Source organism: Vipera berus, assembly GCF_964194415.1.
Source record: "Vipera berus genome assembly, chromosome: 3".
In the NCBI taxonomy this organism is placed as follows: Eukaryota; Metazoa; Chordata; class Lepidosauria; order Squamata; family Viperidae; genus Vipera; species Vipera berus.
In genome coordinates, this window is record NC_138204.1 from 66,010,757 (window position 1) to 66,031,165 (window position 20,409).

Genomic DNA, 20,409 nt, shown 5'->3' on the forward strand with positions numbered 1-20,409 from the left:
GCAATCAATAGCAAATGGATGAGAGAAAGCTTTTAATGGAGCTTAATTAAATAATGAAATGCTATAAAATATTTTATGCAGCAAATGGCCTGTTGAAAGACAGGTGGACAAAAATAGGCATCTGTACAAAAATCTTGATAATTTTGAATTACAGCTCCCATTGGGTTAAGGTGGCATGAGCAATTTTGGTCAGGAATAGGGGGAAATGTAATGTAAAATATTATTGAAGAAGGTAGGCAAAGCAAGGCTGTCCTAATTAATGCAAATAATTAGTTGAAAATAGCATTCACAAAAGAAGAAATGATAAAAGCTTTCTCCTCTCATTAATAGTGATCTTGAGAATGGCAATAACCAGATTGCTGCCAGGGTATTTTTTTTCCCATTAGAATCAAAGCAGTAAGTATTAAAGTAGCTTTAGAAGTCGTCACATGGCAAATCTTTTTGGGCATTCTGCCTTACCTCTTAACAATGTCATGTCACCAGCGAGAATGTCCTTTATCTCAGTTATACATGGAGGCAAACTGGTACTTATTTTCATTCCGCGCACCATTGTCATTGCTAGTAATTGAACTGAAAAAAGTTGCTGCTTTTGATAACCTCTACAAAAAAAAATTAAAAATCACATAACATCGCTTTTCAAAAACCTATGAATTCTATGCTGCCCTTGATGTAAGAAAAAGCATTTCCGCTCAGAGTTCATTTATATTTTTGTTATTACTTTTATCGACATTATAAGAGTTATTTTAGACAAATTTATCCATAAGTTATATCGTACAGTTAGCTCCAGAAAGATAAATAGACAGATTTGGAATAAGCTGCAATTTTATATTTATGTCACAATGCAATTCTATGTATGTATGTATGTATGTATGTGTATATATATATGTAAATTACTAACAAAGAATTAAGGGAGACTGAAATGCATTTCTAACTCATTAGTTTTCATCAGTCAGCCATACCCTTCTGAGATTCGAACCTGGGCTGATTGCATCTTAGGCAGTGTATTTACCTCTTGAGCCACAGGATCTCTCTCGCTCTGTTAGCTTTCTGCAAGGGGAGATATGTGTCAAATGTTAACTATTTAGATTACCTTGCTAGGCCCCAAACATATACATATACATATATATATATATATATATATATATATATATATATATATATATATATATATATATATATATATATATATATATATATATATATATATATATATATACACACACACACACACACACATACAAGTTTAAAAATACAGTAAATTCCATTAACTCCAATTGGATTTGGAGTTTTGGAGGCAGGATTTTGCAGCCTTGCAAAGATTTCAGTCTTTAAAATATTTACATGAAATGTACTCTGGCAAAACCATTTGCAAGATTGAGATTGTAGTGTTAATACCGAGCAGTGTGCTGGCCTAGTGCAGGCGTAGGCAACCTTGTCTCTTTTATGACTCGTGGACTTCAACTTCCAGAATTCCTGAGCCAGCCACGCTCAGGAATGCTGGCTCAGGAATTCTGGGAGTTGAAGTCCACGAGTCATAAAAGAGCCAAGGTTGGCTGCTCCTGGCCTAGTGGTAATGATGCTTTCCTCCCATTCAGAAGGTTCATTCCTAGCAGCACTCTCCTAGAGTGCAAAAAAATAAAATAAAAAAAAACTGCTGCAAACTCTTGTCTAAGAGTCAGGAAGGCATCCGGTCAGTTCAGCTGTATCTAGTTGCCCCAACTCTACCCCGAATTAAGGGATTACAGGGTTGTAAAAAGGGAGGGTTTTTTATTGTAGAACTAAAACCTAAGTAGAGGTAATGCTCAACCTGCAACAGTTCACTTAGGGACGTTTTGAAGTTACAATGGGCCTGAAAAAAGTGACTTATTATCATTTTTCACATTTTTTGATATCAGAATTCAGACGCTTGGCAACTGACTCACGTTTATGATGGTTGCAGTGTCCCAGAGTCATGTGATCATCTTTTGCAGCCTTCTGACAAGCAAAGTCAATGGGGAAGCCAGATTCACTTAACAACCAGGTTACTAATTTAATAACTGCAGTGATTCACTTAACAACTGTGGCAAGAAAGTTTGTTAAATGGGGCAAAATTCAATTAAAATGTCTCACATAGCAACAGAAATTTTGGGCTCAATTTTGGTCATAAGTCAAGGACTACCTGTAATGCATCTCACAAATCAGTAACTCTTCATTTTATGTAAACAGAAATTAACATTCAACTTTTTTCTTTTATTTAGTTGGAGAGCACCAGCTTACTGGACATAAAGTAGCAGTGAAAATTTTAAACAGGCAAAAAATTCGTAGTTTGGATGTTGTCGGAAAGATCAAACGAGAAATCCAAAACTTAAAACTTTTCCGGCATCCACATATTATCAAACTGTAAGTTTGCTCATTCTTATTCTCTTTCTAGCATGCCATATAAAAACACATGAAAACACATAAAACATATTTCTGTATTGCAGGTATTTTACTGTACTTTTAACATGTTTAAGAATAATATAAATTAAGCACTGGAATTATGAAGTAAGTTTTATTGATCTTATACTGAATTTACTCCCATACCATAGAATACTAAATGGACATTCTTCCTTTTAAAACTCAATATGTAGATATATATTGGGATTCAGATCAGTTGTTGTTATAAATTAAATTTATATGCTGCCCATCTCACAGTTTGAAGTGACTCTGGACCATTATAAAATGTTCTTCAGAATGGTTCAGTCTAGATTATATTTCTTGTTCTGTAACAAACAGAAGAAAACCTTAAATTATCAGTTTGATGCAACATCTTATACTTTTCTGGGATACATGATTGGACAGTTGTTTAAAAGCGAAGTAGCATACCGTATATATTAGAGGTTCACCTTAGATTCATGAAGTGAAAAATAGATCTTTTGAGTCTAGATAGACTAATTGGATTATATATTTGTGTATTAAAATTTCAAGGGTAAAATTGAAATGTCTTTAGATTTCATTGAATAGTGCATAAAAAGAGAGTATTTATTTTAGCACAGTAGCTGTGTGCTTCTGGAAGCAATGTCTAAAAAAAAACCTTAGCATGGTTGAGATCTTTCTTGGTTTCCATTTTGCCCCTTCATTAAAATGGCTACATTATTGTAAAGACATATATAGATGTATCTTATGTTCTTATAATGGTGAATGTATGGAGAACATACAGCTTTATGTTATGGATCCAGACAGACTGTAAATAAGAATTATTATTATTGTTGTTATTATTATTATCATCATCATCATCATATTTTGGGACTGAATTAGAAATTATCAAGCTAATGAAAACTTCACCAGTCCTTCATAGTGAGATGAAGGAACCTTGTACTAACATATTTTGACTTTTGAATCTGAAATGTCTTAATTTTCTCTTGATAGCAACGTTCAGAATATTAGTTCTCAGAAGGTTTATTGAACAGATCTTAGAGGAGTGAAGAAGTTTAATCTAGGGGGTGGAGTAGGGAGAATGAAGATCTATCAAACAGTTTAATTGAGCAGAGTCCCAAAGGAGTTTATATTTGCACTGCAAAAAAGTGACCAATTTGTCCTTCAGAAGTGAAAAGCAATTATATAGAAAGTGTATTCCAATGATTTTGTTAAGGACTCTTTTAAGATTGGACAAGAGGTCGTAAGGACTTCATCTAGCAAAAACATTTAAGATGCAATTATTTTCTTGTATGTTTTCAATAGGTATCAGGTGATCAGCACACCTACTGATTTTTTCATGGTGATGGAATATGTGTCTGGTGGAGAATTGTTTGATTATATCTGTAAACATGGACATGTAAGTGTCTTATCCAGTTGGAATAAAAATGCATGGGATGAAAGGACAAAGAGACAATAGTGGAAAATAGAATTGCTTTGTTAAATAGGATTCTTTTAAGTCGCTAAGGTCAAAAATAGGCCAAGCCTATTAGCCGTGTGTAAAACAGCTTGCTATTGAATCAGATCACTGATATACTGAATATATTTTCCTTTATTATAGCTATTGGCTACAATACCCTTCTCCATCTGGTGACCATCAGATGCATTAGATTAACAAGTTAAAGGGACCATGTTCACTTGGATTGTAATGTTAAAGTCCAACACATGAAATAAGAACAAATTGGGGAAAGTTGCTATTGAGTCTTACAATCCAGCAAGTCCACTGATCATCATGGCTCAAACTGAATATATCTTAAATAATTGGAAATTAATATAAGTGATAATCAGAAGCAACTTCCACCACCCTGTTTTGTTTTAATTCTTCTACAGCTAAATGGTTTATTTTACATCAGTGTTTCTCAACCTTGGCCAACCTGGGGAATTCTGGGAGTTAAAGTGATCAAGATTGAGAAGCATTGCTTTACATCGGGGTCTTCAAACATGGCCCTTTTATGACTTGTGGACTTCAACTCCCAGAATTCCTCAGCCAGGCATGCTGAGGAATTCTGGGAGTTGAAGTCCACAGGTCATAAAAGGGCCAGGTTTGAAGACCCCTGCTTTACACCATACCACTGATTTCTGTTAAATATCCACAGTAACAGTGATTTGGAGATAATAGTTTATCTGATTTTGTAGAAACATGCAAACATAGATACAGCTGTCATTTCACACAATCCTAAAGTTTATTTGGTGTTGTGGAAAGATTGGTAGGTATGTTTAGTTAGTGATATGATTGCTAGCAAATGAGCCATATATTTATAATACGAATAAAGATTCAGGGCTAAGAACAGCACAAATGCTTGCTGTTAGACAAATAATACAATTAACAAGTACTTTATTTTTGGATTTTTTCTTTTTTCAAAATAGAGTTATTTTGTTATATGAGTTATAAGAGAATCTATGTCATTTGTAAAGTTAAAGCAGATTTAATTTTTACTGCTCCAATTCATAGGTTGGATTATTAAATATCTTTCTTGCCTTTTCTTTAATCTTTGGAAAATATTAGGAGAGCAAAATGCTTCCTCATGCTTATTATATAAATCTAGTATAGGAATAAGATTTTCTACCATTATTTTGCATTTTTGTAGTTTAGTCTACTGTTTATAAATTTAGTCATTGATGAATGTGTTATATATAATAGTTAATTATAAAATGTAAAGTATGCAGTTATTTTGATTATTCTACCATTATAATCAACTGATAAGGCTCATTAATTAATGAAGTAATTCCACTTTAGTTTTGAACTCAACTACATCATTCTCTACAAACACACAAAGCCAGATGAGGTTGTCTTGTGGTAATTGATGACATCTTGTAGCTTGAAGTTGCAATAGTACACTTAAATGTCTCTTGTGTGAAAATTAACTTCTCTCTGCAGATGCATCATTTAGAAAAATTTGACTTAACCCGACCTTTGCTGACACCCCACCCTTCGGGAATTGCTTCTGGGGTTTATGTGTAATAACATGTTTTAAAAATGTGAACTCACACACCTATAGACCAGTGTGCAATAGTCTTTTCTACCATTATGGTACTCTGTTCATCCTATTCTTCATCTACCAGTTCTTCAGAATACTGGAGGATGTATTTATTATTATTATTATTTACACATATAAAATGAATGCAAAGCTCATTTTGAAAATTTACATTAGTGGGTTTTTTTTAAAAAAAAACACAAAATGTTGCAGGAACTGAGCTGCAGGAGCACCAGGCTTGTTCTGATGTGTGCATGCAAGCAATGCTGCAAAATGGATAGAGTTGGCTCACTCATGTGGTTTCTCCCATTTTAAAAGGGTAGTTTTTATGTCATTTGGGTTTTTTAAAAAATTGTATTAGGCCAGACATAGAGCGTACACTACCACTTTTTTCTGTATTTTAAAATCAAGTTGCATCAAAAACAACTCCAGAGCTGAAATGCAGAAATTTCTGATGCTGTCTAAGCCCAGGAAACTGTATTTTATTTTAATAGCAGCTACTTAAATCAAGCCAGGATAAAACCATAGTTAGAATAAAACTCAATACCTTGGGATTAGATCTTATAAAGAATAAGAGTTGGTTCTGGAGCAAACGTTTTCAGTATACTCTGTGTGCTCAAAAGAATGGGACTGTAAGCATAAGGCATCAGGAAATTTGTTCTCAAACATCAAGGTCTGTTTTCAGAAATAACTGTGTGGCATTTTCCTAGAAGACTATCCTTTTATACAATTATTCTTGAAGGGAGATTTCAGAATCTGTTGGTTGCCGTTCAAGGTGGGGCAGCTGTTTTAGGAAATCCTTCACTTGTCATTACTGCTGCTTCTTTATGTGATTGGGCATGACAGCACGTCATTGCAGCTGCTGATCTTCATCCTTGCTGAAATCACTTCTTGTGTGTGAGGGGCTAAAGGAGCCCATAGATAGCAGCAACATAAATGCCTCTTTATGCTGATCAGTGACACCAGCCCTGATTTTAAAACAGTTAAGACATAAAGACACTCCCCGACTGTGACTTAGTGTTTCCCAAAAGATAAGACCCAACTGGAAAATAAGCCCTAGCATGATTTTTCAGGACACTCGTAATATAAGCCCCAACCTCAAAAATAAGCTCCAGTTAAGATCATCAGCCAGACGGACGCATTTAGTATTGTATTTCTCTGAATATAAGACCTAACTGGAAAATAATCCCTAATGCGTCTTTTGGAGCAAAAATTAATATAAGACCTGGTCTTATTTTCAGGGAAACATGGTATATTAGGGGTCAAATAAGGAATAAGCACAAAAATGTTCAAGATCATTTATGAATCTCTATAGATATTTGTAAAGTTCTTGAAGAGGATTATGCAGTAATACATTGATTCTTCGAGCATCACTGTTTTAAAAGCTCGATCTTGTTTGCCTCCAGATGTGTTTTATTATATCTTTCATCCCTGCTATCTTGAGCTAGTGGGCATGAGATTTGGGAATGACTGGAATTGTCAGTTCATGAATCATTTTTATTACAGTCCCAGACTAGTATCAAAAATTTATTACATTGTTTTAGATTATAATGAAATAAAAGATAAAGAAAAGAAAAACCAAATACACAGGTACAATATAGGTGGTACCTTGCTCAATAGTAGTAACTGAAAGGGATCTCGGAGTCCTAGTGGACAGTCAATGAAATATGAGCCAGCAGTGTGCTGCAGCTGTCAAAAAAGCCAACACAGTTCTAGGCTGCATTAACAGAGGGATAGAATCAAGTTCACGTGAAGTGTTAATACCATTTTATAATGCCTTGGTAAGGCCACACTTGGAATACTTCATCAAGTTTTGGTCACAATGTAAAAAAGATGTTGAGACTACAGAGAAGAGCAACAAAGAAGTGAATGCTCCAGCACTGGAAGTTTTTTAAGAAGAGACTAGACAACCATTTGTCTGAAATGGTATAAGTTCTCCTGCTTGAACAGGGGCTAGACTAGAAGACCTTCAAGGTCCCTTCCAACTCTATTATTATTATTATTATTATTATTATTATTATTATTATTATTATTATTATTATTATTATTATTATTATTATTATTATTTTCAAGCTACATGAAATTACATAAAATAATGAAAAAATATTAGATGAGATTAGAGTTGCAAAAGACACCTACGGATGTAAAAATTTCGCATCAAATTAAATTGTTACAGCAACAATTGTCTATATTAACAGTTCAAGAAATAGAAACAAAAATGAAATATGTGAAACAGACATTTTGAAGTTGCAAATAAATGAGGGAGATGGTTGGCATATAGATTAAGGAAGGAAAGGGAAAAGCGAATGATTGAGAAAATTTGTGAAGGGATTAAGGTAATAACTGATAATGAACTTGTTAAAAAGACTTCATAATTTTCATTCTAACTTATATAAAAAAAACAGGAGTTAGATAGGTCTAAAATAGATGAGTCTTTTTTAAGAAAAAGGTTACCTAGTTATCACAATCCCAGAGGCAGTCTTCGAAATACCAGAAGCTATTAAAAAAATGAAACCAGGTAAAGCTCCAGGAACAGATGGCCTTACAAGTCAATACTATAAGTGCTTCGAGGAGAAACTTCTACAGCCACTAAAGGACATAATAAATGGTCTACTTCAGGAGGGAAGGTTACCCCAAACATGGAAGGAAACCAATATTGTGTTATTACCGAAGGAGGGTCAAGATCCTACAAAGACAAAGAATTATAGACCAATTTCACTACTGAACAATGACTATAAACTCTTTGCTGCAATTCTGGCAGAAGACCAATATTCATGAAGACCAATCTGGCTTTTTGCCAAAAAGATAGTTAAGGGATAATGTGAGAACTGTTCTGAATAACACTGAATAATTACAATACCACAGTGAGAAACAGGCAGCTTTAACATTCCTAGATGCAGAGAAAGCCTTTGACAATTTAAATTGGACTTTTATGTTTAAAGTCCTGGAAAAAATGGACTTTGGAGAGAGCTTTACTCAAGGAGTTAAAGCTATTTACACGTCACAGCAAGGAAAAATTGTTATTAATGGCGATTTAACTGATCCATGTGACATTCAAAAGGGTACGAGACAAGGATGCCCCTTGTTTCCCTTGTAGTTTATTTTAATATTGGAAGTTTTAAATAGAGACATTAGGCAAGATGAGAGAATAATGGGTATAAATATCAAGAAGTTTACAAATTGAGGGCATTTGCTGACGACTTGGTTATATTCCTGCAGGACCCAAAAAATAAGATATAATATATGTTGAGGAAATTAAATGAGTTTGGAGTTCTAGCAGTTTTTTTAAATAAATAAACAGAAAACAACAATGTTGATCAAGAATATGTCCTCCCAAGATGTTGATATATTGAGTAAAAGTTCTGGTTTCAAGGTTGAGAAAAAGGTACCGTATTTTCTGGCATATAAGATGACTTTTTAACCCATGAAAATCTTCTCAAAAGTCAGGGGTCGTCTTATACGCCGGGTGCTGAAACTTTAGGGACAGGGCTGGCTGGAAAACCTGGAGCGGATCTCCCATTTGGTCTGCACAGGGAAAGTGGGACCAATTGGAGAAGAAGCTGTAGTCTGTGATTTTTTACAGGCTGGGGTCTGGGCATCTTTCCTTCTAAAGTTGAAGAGCAGCTGCAGTCTATCCCAACTTGAAAGGCAGGTGGGGAATGCAGCAGCCAGAGCAGCTGCTTAGCTCTAAGGACACATTTGACTCAGGTACTGGGCGGGCTGGCTGGAAAACCTGGAGCGGATCTCCCATTTGGTCTGCGTAGGGAAATCTTTAGAGTGAATTAGGAAAAGTTTAATCCACTTGCACTGTTTTATGTTTACATATTTGATGACAAACAGCCTTATGTTTATAAGTGACAGTTTTCCTACTAAGTACCTGCATGTCATAAGCATTTGAATAAAAATTACCATATTAAAATCAAATCTGATGTTTTTTAATTTTTATTTGGTGTGCGTTGGAAGAGGGGTAGTCTTATACGGCGAGTATAGCCCAAACCCTATAATTTAACAGGAAATGTAGGGGGTCGTCTTATACGCCCAGTCGTCTTATACGCCGGAAAATACGGTAAGATATTAGGGGGTTGTGTTGACAAATACAAACACAAAACTCTTTCAAAAAATTATGTACCTCTTTGAAATGATATATAAAAAAAGGATCTACAAAGATGGGACAAACTGCATTTATCATTACTAGGCAGAATTTCAGTAATTAAAATGAATGTTTTACCAAAGATGCTCTTTCTGACCCAGTCAATACCAATACTTGCAACAGATATTCTGTTTAAATAGTGGCAGAGGGATATCTCTAAATTTATATGACAAGGAAAGAAACCAAGAATCAAATACAAGTTATTGCAAGATACCAAGAGGGGGTCTGGGTTTACCAGATTTGAAATTGTATTTTGATGCATGCTGTTTGGTTAGGTTAAAAGAGTGGGGAAACCTCCAGAATAAGAGGCTGTTCAATTTGGCCTTGGAGTGCAAAATGAAGCAGGGCACAGGCTGATAGAATTCTGTCAAGAGAATACAATGGTCATAGCAAACACTCTTTTCCAACAACCCAAGAGACGGCTCTACACATGGACATCACCAGATGGTCAACACAGAAATCAGATTGACTATATGCTCTGCAGCCAAAGATGGAGAAGCTCTATACAGTCAGTAAAAACAAGACCAGGAGCTGACTGTGGCTCAGACCATGAGCTTCTCCTTGCAAAGTTTAGGCTTAAACTGAAGAAAGTAGGGAAAAGCACTAGGCCACTCAGGTATGAATTAAATCATATCCCTGTTGAATATACAGTAGAGGTGACAAATAGATTTAAGGAATTAGATCTGATAGACAGAGTGCCTGAAGAACTATGGACAGAGGTTCGCGACATTGTACAACAGGTAGCAACCAAAACCATCCCAAAGAAAAAGAAATGCAAGAAAGCAAAATGGCTGTCTGAGGAAGCTTTGCAAATAGCTGAGGAAAGGAGGGAAGCGAAAGGCAAGGGAGAAAAAGAAAGATACACCCAATTGAATGCAGAATTCCAGAGAATAGCTAGAAGAGATAAGAATGCCTTCTTAAATGAACAGTGCAAAGAAATAGAAGAAAATAATAGAATAGGGAGGACCAGAGATCTTTTCAAGAAAATTGGAGAAATGAAGGGAACGTTTAATGCAAAAATGGGCATGATAAAGGACCAAAATGGCAGGGACCTAACAGAGGCAGAAGAGATTAAGAAGAGGTGGCAAAATTACACAGAAGAACTATACAAGAATGAGCTTAACGTCCCTGATAATCACAATGAGGTGGTCACTGACCTCGAGCCAGACATCCTAGAATGTGAAGTGAAGTGGGCCTTAGAAAAGCTGAGCAACAACAAAGCTAGTGGAAGTGACAGTATTCCAGCTGAGCTATTCAAAATCTTAAAAGACAATGCAGTAAAAGTGCTACACTCAATTTGCCAGCAAATTTGGAAAACTCAACAATGGCCACAGGATTGGAAAAGATCAGTTTACATTCCAATTCCAAAGAAAGGCAGTGCCAAAGAATGTTCAAACTATCGCACCATTGCACTCATTTCTCATGCTAGTAAAGTCATGCTTAAAATCCTACAAGCTAGACTTCAGCAGTATGTGGATCGAGAACTACCAGAAGTGCAGGCAGGATTTCGAAGAGGCAGAGGAACTAGAGATCAAATTGCCAACATACGCTGGATCATGGAGAAAGCTAGGGAGTTCCAGAAAAACATCTACTTCTGCTTCATTGACTATGCTAAAGCCTTTGATTGTGTGGATCATAACAAACTGTGGCAAGTTCTTAAAGAGATGGGAGTACCAGACCATCTTATTTGTCTCTTGAGAAACCTATATGCGGGTCAAGAAGCAACAGTGAGAACTGGACACGGAACCACTGATTGGTTCAAAATTGGGAAAGGAGTCCGGCAAGGCTGTATACTGTCGCCCTGCCTATTTAACTTATATGCAGAGCACATCATGAGAAAGGCAGGGCTAGATGAATCAAAAGTTGGAATTAAGATTGCCGGAAGAAATATCAACAACCTAAGATACGCAGATGATACCACTCTAATGGCAGAAAGTGAAGAAGAACTAAAGAGCCTCTTGTTGCAGGTGAAGAAGGAGAGTGCAAAACTTGGGTTTGGATCATAACAAACTGTGGCAAGTTCTTAAAGAGATGGGAGTACCAGACCATCTTATTTGTCTCTTGAGAAACCTATATGCGGGTCAAGAAGCAACAGTGAGAACTGGACACGGAACCACTGATTGGTTCAAAATTGGGAAAGGAGTCCGGCAAGGCTGTATACTGTCGCCCTGCCTATTTAACTTATATGCAGAGCACATCATGAGAAAGGCAGGGCTAGATGAATCAAAAGTTGGAATTAAGATTGCCGGAAGAAATATCAACAACCTAAGATACGCAGATGATACCACTCTAATGGCAGAAAGTGAAGAAGAACTAAAGAGCCTCTTGTTGCAGGTGAAGAAGGAGAGTGCAAAACTTGGGTTGAAACTTAACATTAAGAAAACCAAGATCATGGCATCTGGCCCTCTCAATTCCTGGCAAATAGATGGGGAAGAAATGGAGGTAGTGACAGATTTTATTTTCCTGGGCTCCAAGATCACTGCAGATGGGGACTGTAGCCAAGAAATTAAAAGACGCTTGCTCCTGGGGAGGAAAGCCATGGCAAATCTAGACAGCACACTAAAAAGCAGAGACATCACCCTGTCAACAAAAGTGCGTATAGTCAAGGCTATGGTCTTCCCAGTTGCAACGTATGGCAGTGAAAGTTGGACCATAAGAAAGGCTGAGCGCCAAAGAATTGAGGCCTTTGAACTGTGGTGCTGGAGAAGACTCCTGCGAGTCCCTTGGACCGCAAGACGATCAAACCGGTCAGTCCTAGAGGAGATCAATCCTGACTGCTCTTTAGAAGGCCAGATCCTGAAGCTAAAACTCAAGTACTTTGGCCACCTAATGAGAAGGAAGGACTCACTGGAGAAGAGCCTAATGCTGGGAAAGATCGAGGGCAATAGAAGAAGGGGACGACAGAGAATGAGGTGGCTGGATGGAGTCACTGAAGCAGTAGGCGTGAGCTTAAATGGACTCCAGAAGATGGTAGAGGACAGGAAGGCCTGGAGGAATGTTGTCCATAGGGTCGCGATGGGTCGGACACGACTTCGCAGCTAACAACAACAACAACAATTTGGAAGGCCATCAATTAAGGTTTGGATGGCATGGGTATTTATGGTACGATAAAGTTAATGTTGATTGTAATAATCATTTTATTAGACGTGCCATATTAAGGGTTTGGAATAAATATAAAACAATGTTTTTTTTACCAAATTGCCCCTATGGTTGTCCCCCCCCCAAGAAGCTTTTTTTTAGAAAAGAAATGGTGGTGAAGCTTGGCTCATGGATGTATGGTAAAATAGTATCTTTCAATTCTGGAAACCCCATTCTCAAGTCTAGGAAAGAATTAGAAGGTCATGCTTGTCACTGGTTTACATATCAACAAATGAAGGAAAGATTTAAGCAAGACAAAAAAGACCATGGTTTTGAATTTGCTAAAAATGAATTGGAAATCCTACTATGTGGTAGTGATGATTATATAATTGCCAAGGTCTATAAAACGTTGTTAAAATTGAATTTGGAAAATGAATATGTAAAACACTGTATGATTCAGTGGGCAAGTTATTTTGGGTATAATGTGAGGTTTGATAAAAGGCTTAAAATTCACATTAAATTATAACCTAAAAGAATTTTTTTACAAAATGATGTATAACTGGTATTTAACACCAGATAAGTTATCTAGAATGTATAAAGGTTTCTCAAATGAATGTTGGAAATGTAAATGTAGAGAAAGGGACTTTTTATCATTTATGGTGGACATGTGATAAGGCAAAGGAATATTGGAGTAGGATTTATATATTAATGCAGAAAATTCTTAAAGTGAACATAAAGATTAAACCAGAAACTTTCCTTCTGGGTCTAATGGAAAAAGAACTAGAAAAAAAATTTGGAGCTCTGATTTTATATATGGTGACAGCAGCAAGATTGCTCTGTGCACAAAAGTGGAAAGATGCCTCGATTCCCCCCATAGACGAATGGTTACAAAAGCTGATGGAATTAGCTGAGATGGCCAAATTGACTGTTCTGATAAAAGAAAAGAACATAAATACTTTTGTTTCTACTTGGAAATCGCTTCTGGACTTTGTGCTTGAGGTGGAAAAAAATGATATTATGATTTTGGGTTTTACCGACTAGACTGATTTGCCGGCACAGAAACGGCTAGTACATACTACTATAGAAATGTAAAAAGTTGAGATTTGATTTTAATGTCCGATTTTACTGCAACAGAGAAATTCGGAAGTCAATGCCTTTTGTTTCTTCCTCTCCCCTTCTTCACACCTTTTTGTTTCCCCTTTTTCTACTGTTGTCCCCTACTATTTCCTTTTTATTTTCACATTGTATATTAAAAATGGATAAAACTAATTTTAAAAAATTACAAAAATTAGTATAAAATACAATAAGGCAGAAAAATAAAAGGGAAAGGCCCTTGATTTCTATAATCCATATGACAGCACCATTTCTTGTAGGGCACTCTTTCCATCTCATCTTCTCCATTATTTTATTTAGAGGAGTGCTTTTAATTATATCATCAAGAATTGCTGAAGGAAAGATGGCAAACATTCTGCAATATTTGGAGAACAAATATGCTGCTTTGTCTTATTGTGTTATTTGCGGATTGTGTAACCAAATAATGGCTATTGCCCTTGCAGAAGTGCTACTTTTATCCTCCTGGGTATTCCTTTCAGCAAATCTCTAGCTTGATCATAACCCATAACCCATTCCTACCAGCATTTGGACAATTTCTCACTGTTCTTTCAGTTTCCTGAAAGAAAATATATATAGAAAATATATATCCCCTGTTAAAAGGGCTAGACTTTGTGACCAAATATATATACTGTATATATATAAATTTAATCCAAAGTTAAGTATTTCCTCTAGTCTGGTCTCTAAGTGAAGTGATCTGATGCATACAGGATATATCCAGAGTGAATCAGGTGAGGAGAGGCTTAATTGTTGGACAGCCTTAATTTTCAGAAACTATGCAAGAATATCTCCTCTTGTTTTTTGATTTGGTGCTATTAACCGTACTGTAATTCTAAATTAAGGGACGCGGTGGCTCAGTGGGTTAGGACACTGAGCTTGTCGATCAGAAGGTCGGCAGTTTGGCGGGTCGAATCCCGAGTGCCGCGTAACAGAGTGAGCACCTGTTACTCGTCCCAGCTTCTGCCAATCTAGCAGTTCGAAAGCACGTAAAAATGCAAGTAGAAAAATAGGGACCACTACGGTGGGAAGGTAACAGCGTTCCGTGCCCCTTTGGCGTCCAGTCATACCGGCAACATGACCACGGAGACGTCCTCGGACAAACGCTGGCTCTTCGGCTTTGAAACGGAGATGAGAACCGGCCCCTAGAATCAGAAACGACTAGCCCACATGTGCGGGGGAACCTTTACCTTTACCTAATTCTAAATTTGTCTTGTGGCTTATCTAAGAGATGATTGCCGCATTGTTGAGTGGCATACAGAAAATTCTAGAGCATTTATTTGCTTTGTTGTTGTTGTTTCAGGTAGAAGAAGCTGAAGCCAGGCGCCTCTTCCAGCAAATTCTGTCAGCTGTGGATTACTGCCATAGGCATATGGTGGTTCACAGAGATTTGAAACCGGAGAATGTGCTGCTGGATGCACACATGAATGCCAAGATAGCTGATTTTGGTATGTGACCCTAATAGCATTCCAAAAATGTAATTGGCTAGGAGCCATTCCCCTGGACTGTGTCAATGTTAACATCCTTCAGGGAACTCAGTGTTATTTTCCATCGCCATTAGAAGCTTCTACATTCTTGTGAAGAGCTCTTTTCATTGAAAACATTGGCTTCATCTTCTCCAAGGTAGTAAACTCTAGGTTGGCTGAAAGGTTTTCAATAGAACAACAACAAAATTAGGAAGTTAAGATTCCATGCAGATTCGGAGCCATTTTTAGAACAACTATTTTTCTATTATTTATTTTATGGGGAGTATTATTCAGCCAGGTGAACTTCACCATAGCCTAAATTGGTATTCGAACTTCATTGGAAAATACATGGTGAATTATCAGTGGCGGCAGGTGTTACCCATATCTCTCTTTACCTTCCCACCACAATGAAGAAAATAAATTTACAAAAACATCTGCTCTAGTGTCTGTCATTCCACCAATCTTGTGAGCAAAATAACTAATTGGTTTTCTTAAATACAAACTAGTATATGTACTTTTAAAATAAACAACTTTCATTTTTTTCCTCTTGTCTGTTTCACTGCCCTTCAAGTAGAAATGGCAGAATATAGAAATATGTCACCTAAACCAGGGATCCCCAACCCCCAGTCCGTGGACCAGTATCAGGTCACGGCATGCTAGCAACTGGTTCACACAAACAAGCAAAGCCCCATCTTTGGGATGCAAGCAGCATACAAACCCATGTGCTCTCCGGTCTGTGGAAAATCTTTTCTCCATGGAACCATTTCCTGGTACCCAAAAGGTTGGGGACTTCTGACTTAAACTAATGCTCATCTTCATGCTAGATAAATAACAGTATTCCAGGTCAGGTATAAAATACAAAGTTTTAGATTTGCTTGTCTGGACATCCAGAACGTTTTCCTCTGTTTCTGTGAGCAAAATTTAATTATACAGTAGGTAGGATTAATTTGGATGCAGGAGTCTGTAGAAAAAATGTATGTAGCTGAGCTTGTCGATCAGATGGTCGGCAGTTTGGCAGGTCGAATTCCGAGTGCCGTGTAACAGAGTGAGCGCCTGTTACTCGTCCCAGCTTCTGCCAACCTAGCAGTTCGAAAGCACGTAAAAATGCAAGTAGAAAAATAGGGACCACTACGGTGGGAAGGTAACAGCGTTCCGTGCGCCTTTGGGGTCTAGTCATGCCGGCCACATGACCACGGAGACGTCCTCGGACAAGCGCTGGCTCTTCGGCTTTGAAACGGAGATGAGCACCAGCCCCTAGAGTCGGAAATGACTAGCACACATGTGCGGGGGAACCTTTACCTTTACCTTTACATATATATGAAGGAAATGTCTAGAAGAAGCTGATGTCCACACCATGGAGCAAACCATAATCAGTCATAATGTATTACTTGGTGACTGTTTGTAAGCAAAAAAGTGGCATAGCTCTAGGATTATTTTATTATTTTATAGCTAGTTATTCTGTTTTATTCTTATTCTCACTGTAATTTCCCTATTAAGAGTTCTGCTACCTGACACCTTTTTGCTTCATCTATATAGTGAATACCTAAAAAGTTTTCTTTTTTTCAGGGCTGTCCAATATGATGTCAGATGGTGAATTCCTGAGAACCAGTTGTGGCTCACCCAACTATGCAGCACCAGAAGTAATCTCCGGAAGGTAAAAGATGAAGGAAATGATTGCATGTTGAAATGTTTGGGGAATGAAGTGAAATAGTTTATGTTATTAATTTAAGTAATGAGAGTTACATGATTTTATTTTAAAAAAGAAACCAGTCTAAAAAGAGGGTGGCAGATACCATGAGTTGACCAATAGGAAAAAAAAACATTTTATTTCAGTTTAGCTGACAGAACATTACCAAATAGATTCTTCTGTACCATGTTGCTAAACATCGACAACTTGGAGTGCTAAAGAATATATTCAGGGATACTTGGAGAAGGTGGAAGAGAGATCAGAGAGGAGAGGTATCAACACAAAATGATCAAGAGAAAAGGAGCAGGAGGGTTCCATAATTTCCGAACATCATTTTGAGTGAAGGCAATTATTTAGCACTGCTTTCCTCTTCTTTTCCGAACTATTTAATATTATATTAAGAAATAGATTAATGACATTTTTCTTCAGACTGTATGCTGGCCCAGAAGTTGATATCTGGAGCTGTGGTGTTATTCTTTATGCTCTTCTCTGTGGGACTCTTCCTTTTGATGATGACCATGTTCCAACCCTGTTTAAAAAAATCCGGGGAGGCGTCTTCTACATTCCTGAATACCTCAACCGTTCAATAGCAACCCTGCTGATGCATATGCTGCAGGTTGATCCACTCAAACGAGCCACCATCAAGGACATACGGTAAGTCTGTGCCAAAATTCTAACAGGCCTCTTGATTAACATTTTTATAAAGTAAGAAAGAAGAGGATTGCCAGAAGGATGTGTTTATTGTGTAATTGGATAGTAGAAAGAGATTGGACAATCATTTCTGATCTGATTAAACATAGACTGAAAGTTAATTAAAATAAATTGAATTTGGAGTCCTCGTAAACAGATATTAGAAAAACTGAGATGAGATTTAAAATAATCTTGAATAATAAAATAGCATGTAAATGAAAACACATGTAATAAAGGTACATTTTAACAAGCGGCAAAATTGTTTAGCTAAAAACACACAAAATATATATAAGAGCCTTAATTAATTCATGATACTCTTTAGCAGTTATGCCACTGCATGGATTGGATTTCTGTTCTTTGTTTCAGCCTTATTTCAGTATCTCTAGGTGTGCCACATTCCAAAACTCTGAAACCTTCATGCAATATATGATTTGAATTATTGATTGTGCATCTATGTTCTGTTTGGGGATACAAGGGATCACTTTAATATTAATGTCTAGATCAGGGCTTTTCAACCTTTTCACCCATTGTACTGCTTTTAGGATATGGCAACATCCGAGTACCACCAGTCACCTAGCAAGGTGTCAAAAACTTGATGACCAAAAAAAAAGAAGGAAAAAAGTAATGAAGTACAGGTAGTCCTTGACATACAACAGTTCATTTAGTGGCTGTTCGAAGTTACAATGGCACTGAAAAAAGTGCCCCCCAAGCCACAGCCAAGCAAGACACCTGCCTGCCCGCCGGGCAGCACTCTTCCTCCTTTCCGAGGTTTTTCATTGTTGTGAGCATTTCTGTTGAGGATTGGCAGCAGGGGGTGGGTGGGGGGTGTTTGGTTTTTATTTCCCCCCCCCCCGTCTGCTGGGTGGTTGCAGCAGGTTTTGGTCACTTCACATGACCCTGGGACACTGTGACCATCATAAATATGAATCAGTTGCCAAGCATCTGAATGTAAATCACAAGACGCTGGAGATGCTGCAACATTCCAGCTGATCGGCGCTTCTTCTGGGCTCAGCAGATGTGCCGGGATCAGTGCCGAACTCCAGCTGGAGCCTGGCGCTGATCCTGGCGCTTACACTGAGCCCTGACAGCCCTGCAGCTCCAGCCATCTCTCGCTCAGGCTTGTGCGGTACTGCCACCGGTTCAGCTCATTCCCCTCCCCCGCTACCACTTTTCTAGGATGGTCGCGTACTACCTGCCAGGTGCCAACGTACCACAAGTGATACCCACACCACTGGTTGAAAAGCCCTGCTCTAGATCTGTTAAGTTAAAGTTTACCTTTTCCTTGGATTCAAGAGTTTCTTGCCTAGTATATTGCACAATTATTTTTTCATATCTAGAAGCTTATCAAGAACACATGAATCAGTCCTGAGGCATCATAAGCCTCTGACCATAAAAACTGAACACGTGCAAGCATACAAAATTGTTATCACCATTAAACATTTTCTCTTCTATGATGGGTTTGTTTTACAATTTTAACTTAATTTGATGGGAAACAAGTTGGTTTCATTTCTTTCTTGCAAAGGATAACATTTCAGTAAAATCCTCAGGGAGACGGAAGATGATGAAAAACATTTGGGAGATTGAAGGAGATTTTAATACACTCATTAAAAATGCCATTGTTATAACTGGAGTAACATTTTTTTCTTCTTCTAGAGAGCACGAATGGTTCAAACAAGATCTGCCCAGTTATTTGTTCCCGGAAGATCCATCATATGATGCCAATGTCATGGATGATGATGCTGTGAGGGAGGTTTGTGAGAAATTTGAATGCACCGAGTCGGAAGTGATGGCCAGTTTATACAGTGGAGATCCTCAAGACCAGCTTGCGGTAGCTTATCACCTGATCATTGACAACAGGCGAATCATGAATCAGGCCAGTGAGTTCTACCTTGCTTCCAGCCCACCCAGTGGCTCTTTTATGGATGACTCTATGCATATCCCCCCAGGGATGAAACCTCATCCAGAAAGGATGCCTCCTCTAGTTGCAGATAGTCCCAAAGCGAAAAGCTCTTTGGATGCATTGAACACCACTAAGCCAAAATCATTGACTGTGAAAAAAGCCAAGTGGCATTTAGGAATACGAAGCCAAAGCAAGCCTTACGATATCATGGCTGAGGTTTATCGGGCCATGAAACATCTGGATTTTGAGTGGAAGGTAAGAATAGCAGTGCCGTGTGGCTCTTGAAAGCTTTTCAGATGAGTAACTTTATGTATTTATGTTCCTTTTAATTTAAAGCATGTGAGTGCTACCTTTGAATGTGTCCTCAAAATTCAGACTATCGCAGGACCTCCCAAGTTCACATGATCACAGTCTGGGTACTTAGCAGCTGACCTGGATTTCCAACCATTGCAGCTTTCTTCTGCAGACGAGAAGGCCAATCCATTCACTAGCATTTGTGTTCTGCTGCCTGATAAATACAATGGGAAAGAATCCCTTTTCTATAGTTTTTATATATGTTCATTGAAAACTTCTGATGAAGAATCAGGCCATTCGTATGTTGAAAATTATATATACCATGTATCACATGGGAATAAAGCTCAAATATAACTTAAACATGTTGTCTAATTGATTAAAATTTCATGGACAGAGAGCCTGAGCAGAGGCAGGATATTTCTTCATCTCTGTTCATCCTGGCTTTCTCCCCTGTAGGATAATATTTAAGAGCATGCACAGACTGCCCCCGAGTAATGTTTTACATTTTGCTATGCAGTTTTTCTTCCTAGAGAGCTAAGCCTTAAAATCCATGATCTGTCCAGGAAAGCTTAACTTTTTATTCTTCAGCTATGTCTGTCTGTCTATCTGTCATCTATCACATTTCTAAA

The 20,409-nt window shown here is 37.5% G+C and overlaps 1 protein-coding gene across 1 annotated transcript in view; it reads left to right on the forward strand.

The window, feature by feature from the left end:
- Nucleotides 1-20,409, forward strand: part of PRKAA2 (protein kinase AMP-activated catalytic subunit alpha 2) — a gene marked incomplete at its 5' end in the record, with an annotated part of 32,675 nt that overhangs the window by 8,225 nt on the left and 4,041 nt on the right. The window contains 6 exons of the mRNA XM_081322293.1: nt 2,238-2,379; nt 3,700-3,793; nt 15,047-15,191; nt 16,776-16,863; nt 17,326-17,550; nt 19,240-19,741. Of these exons, the coding sequence (XP_081178419.1) occupies nt 2,238-2,379; nt 3,700-3,793; nt 15,047-15,191; nt 16,776-16,863; nt 17,326-17,550; nt 19,240-19,741 (1,196 nt within the window). The remainder of the gene's footprint in view (nt 1-2,237; nt 2,380-3,699; nt 3,794-15,046; nt 15,192-16,775; nt 16,864-17,325; nt 17,551-19,239; nt 19,742-20,409) is intronic.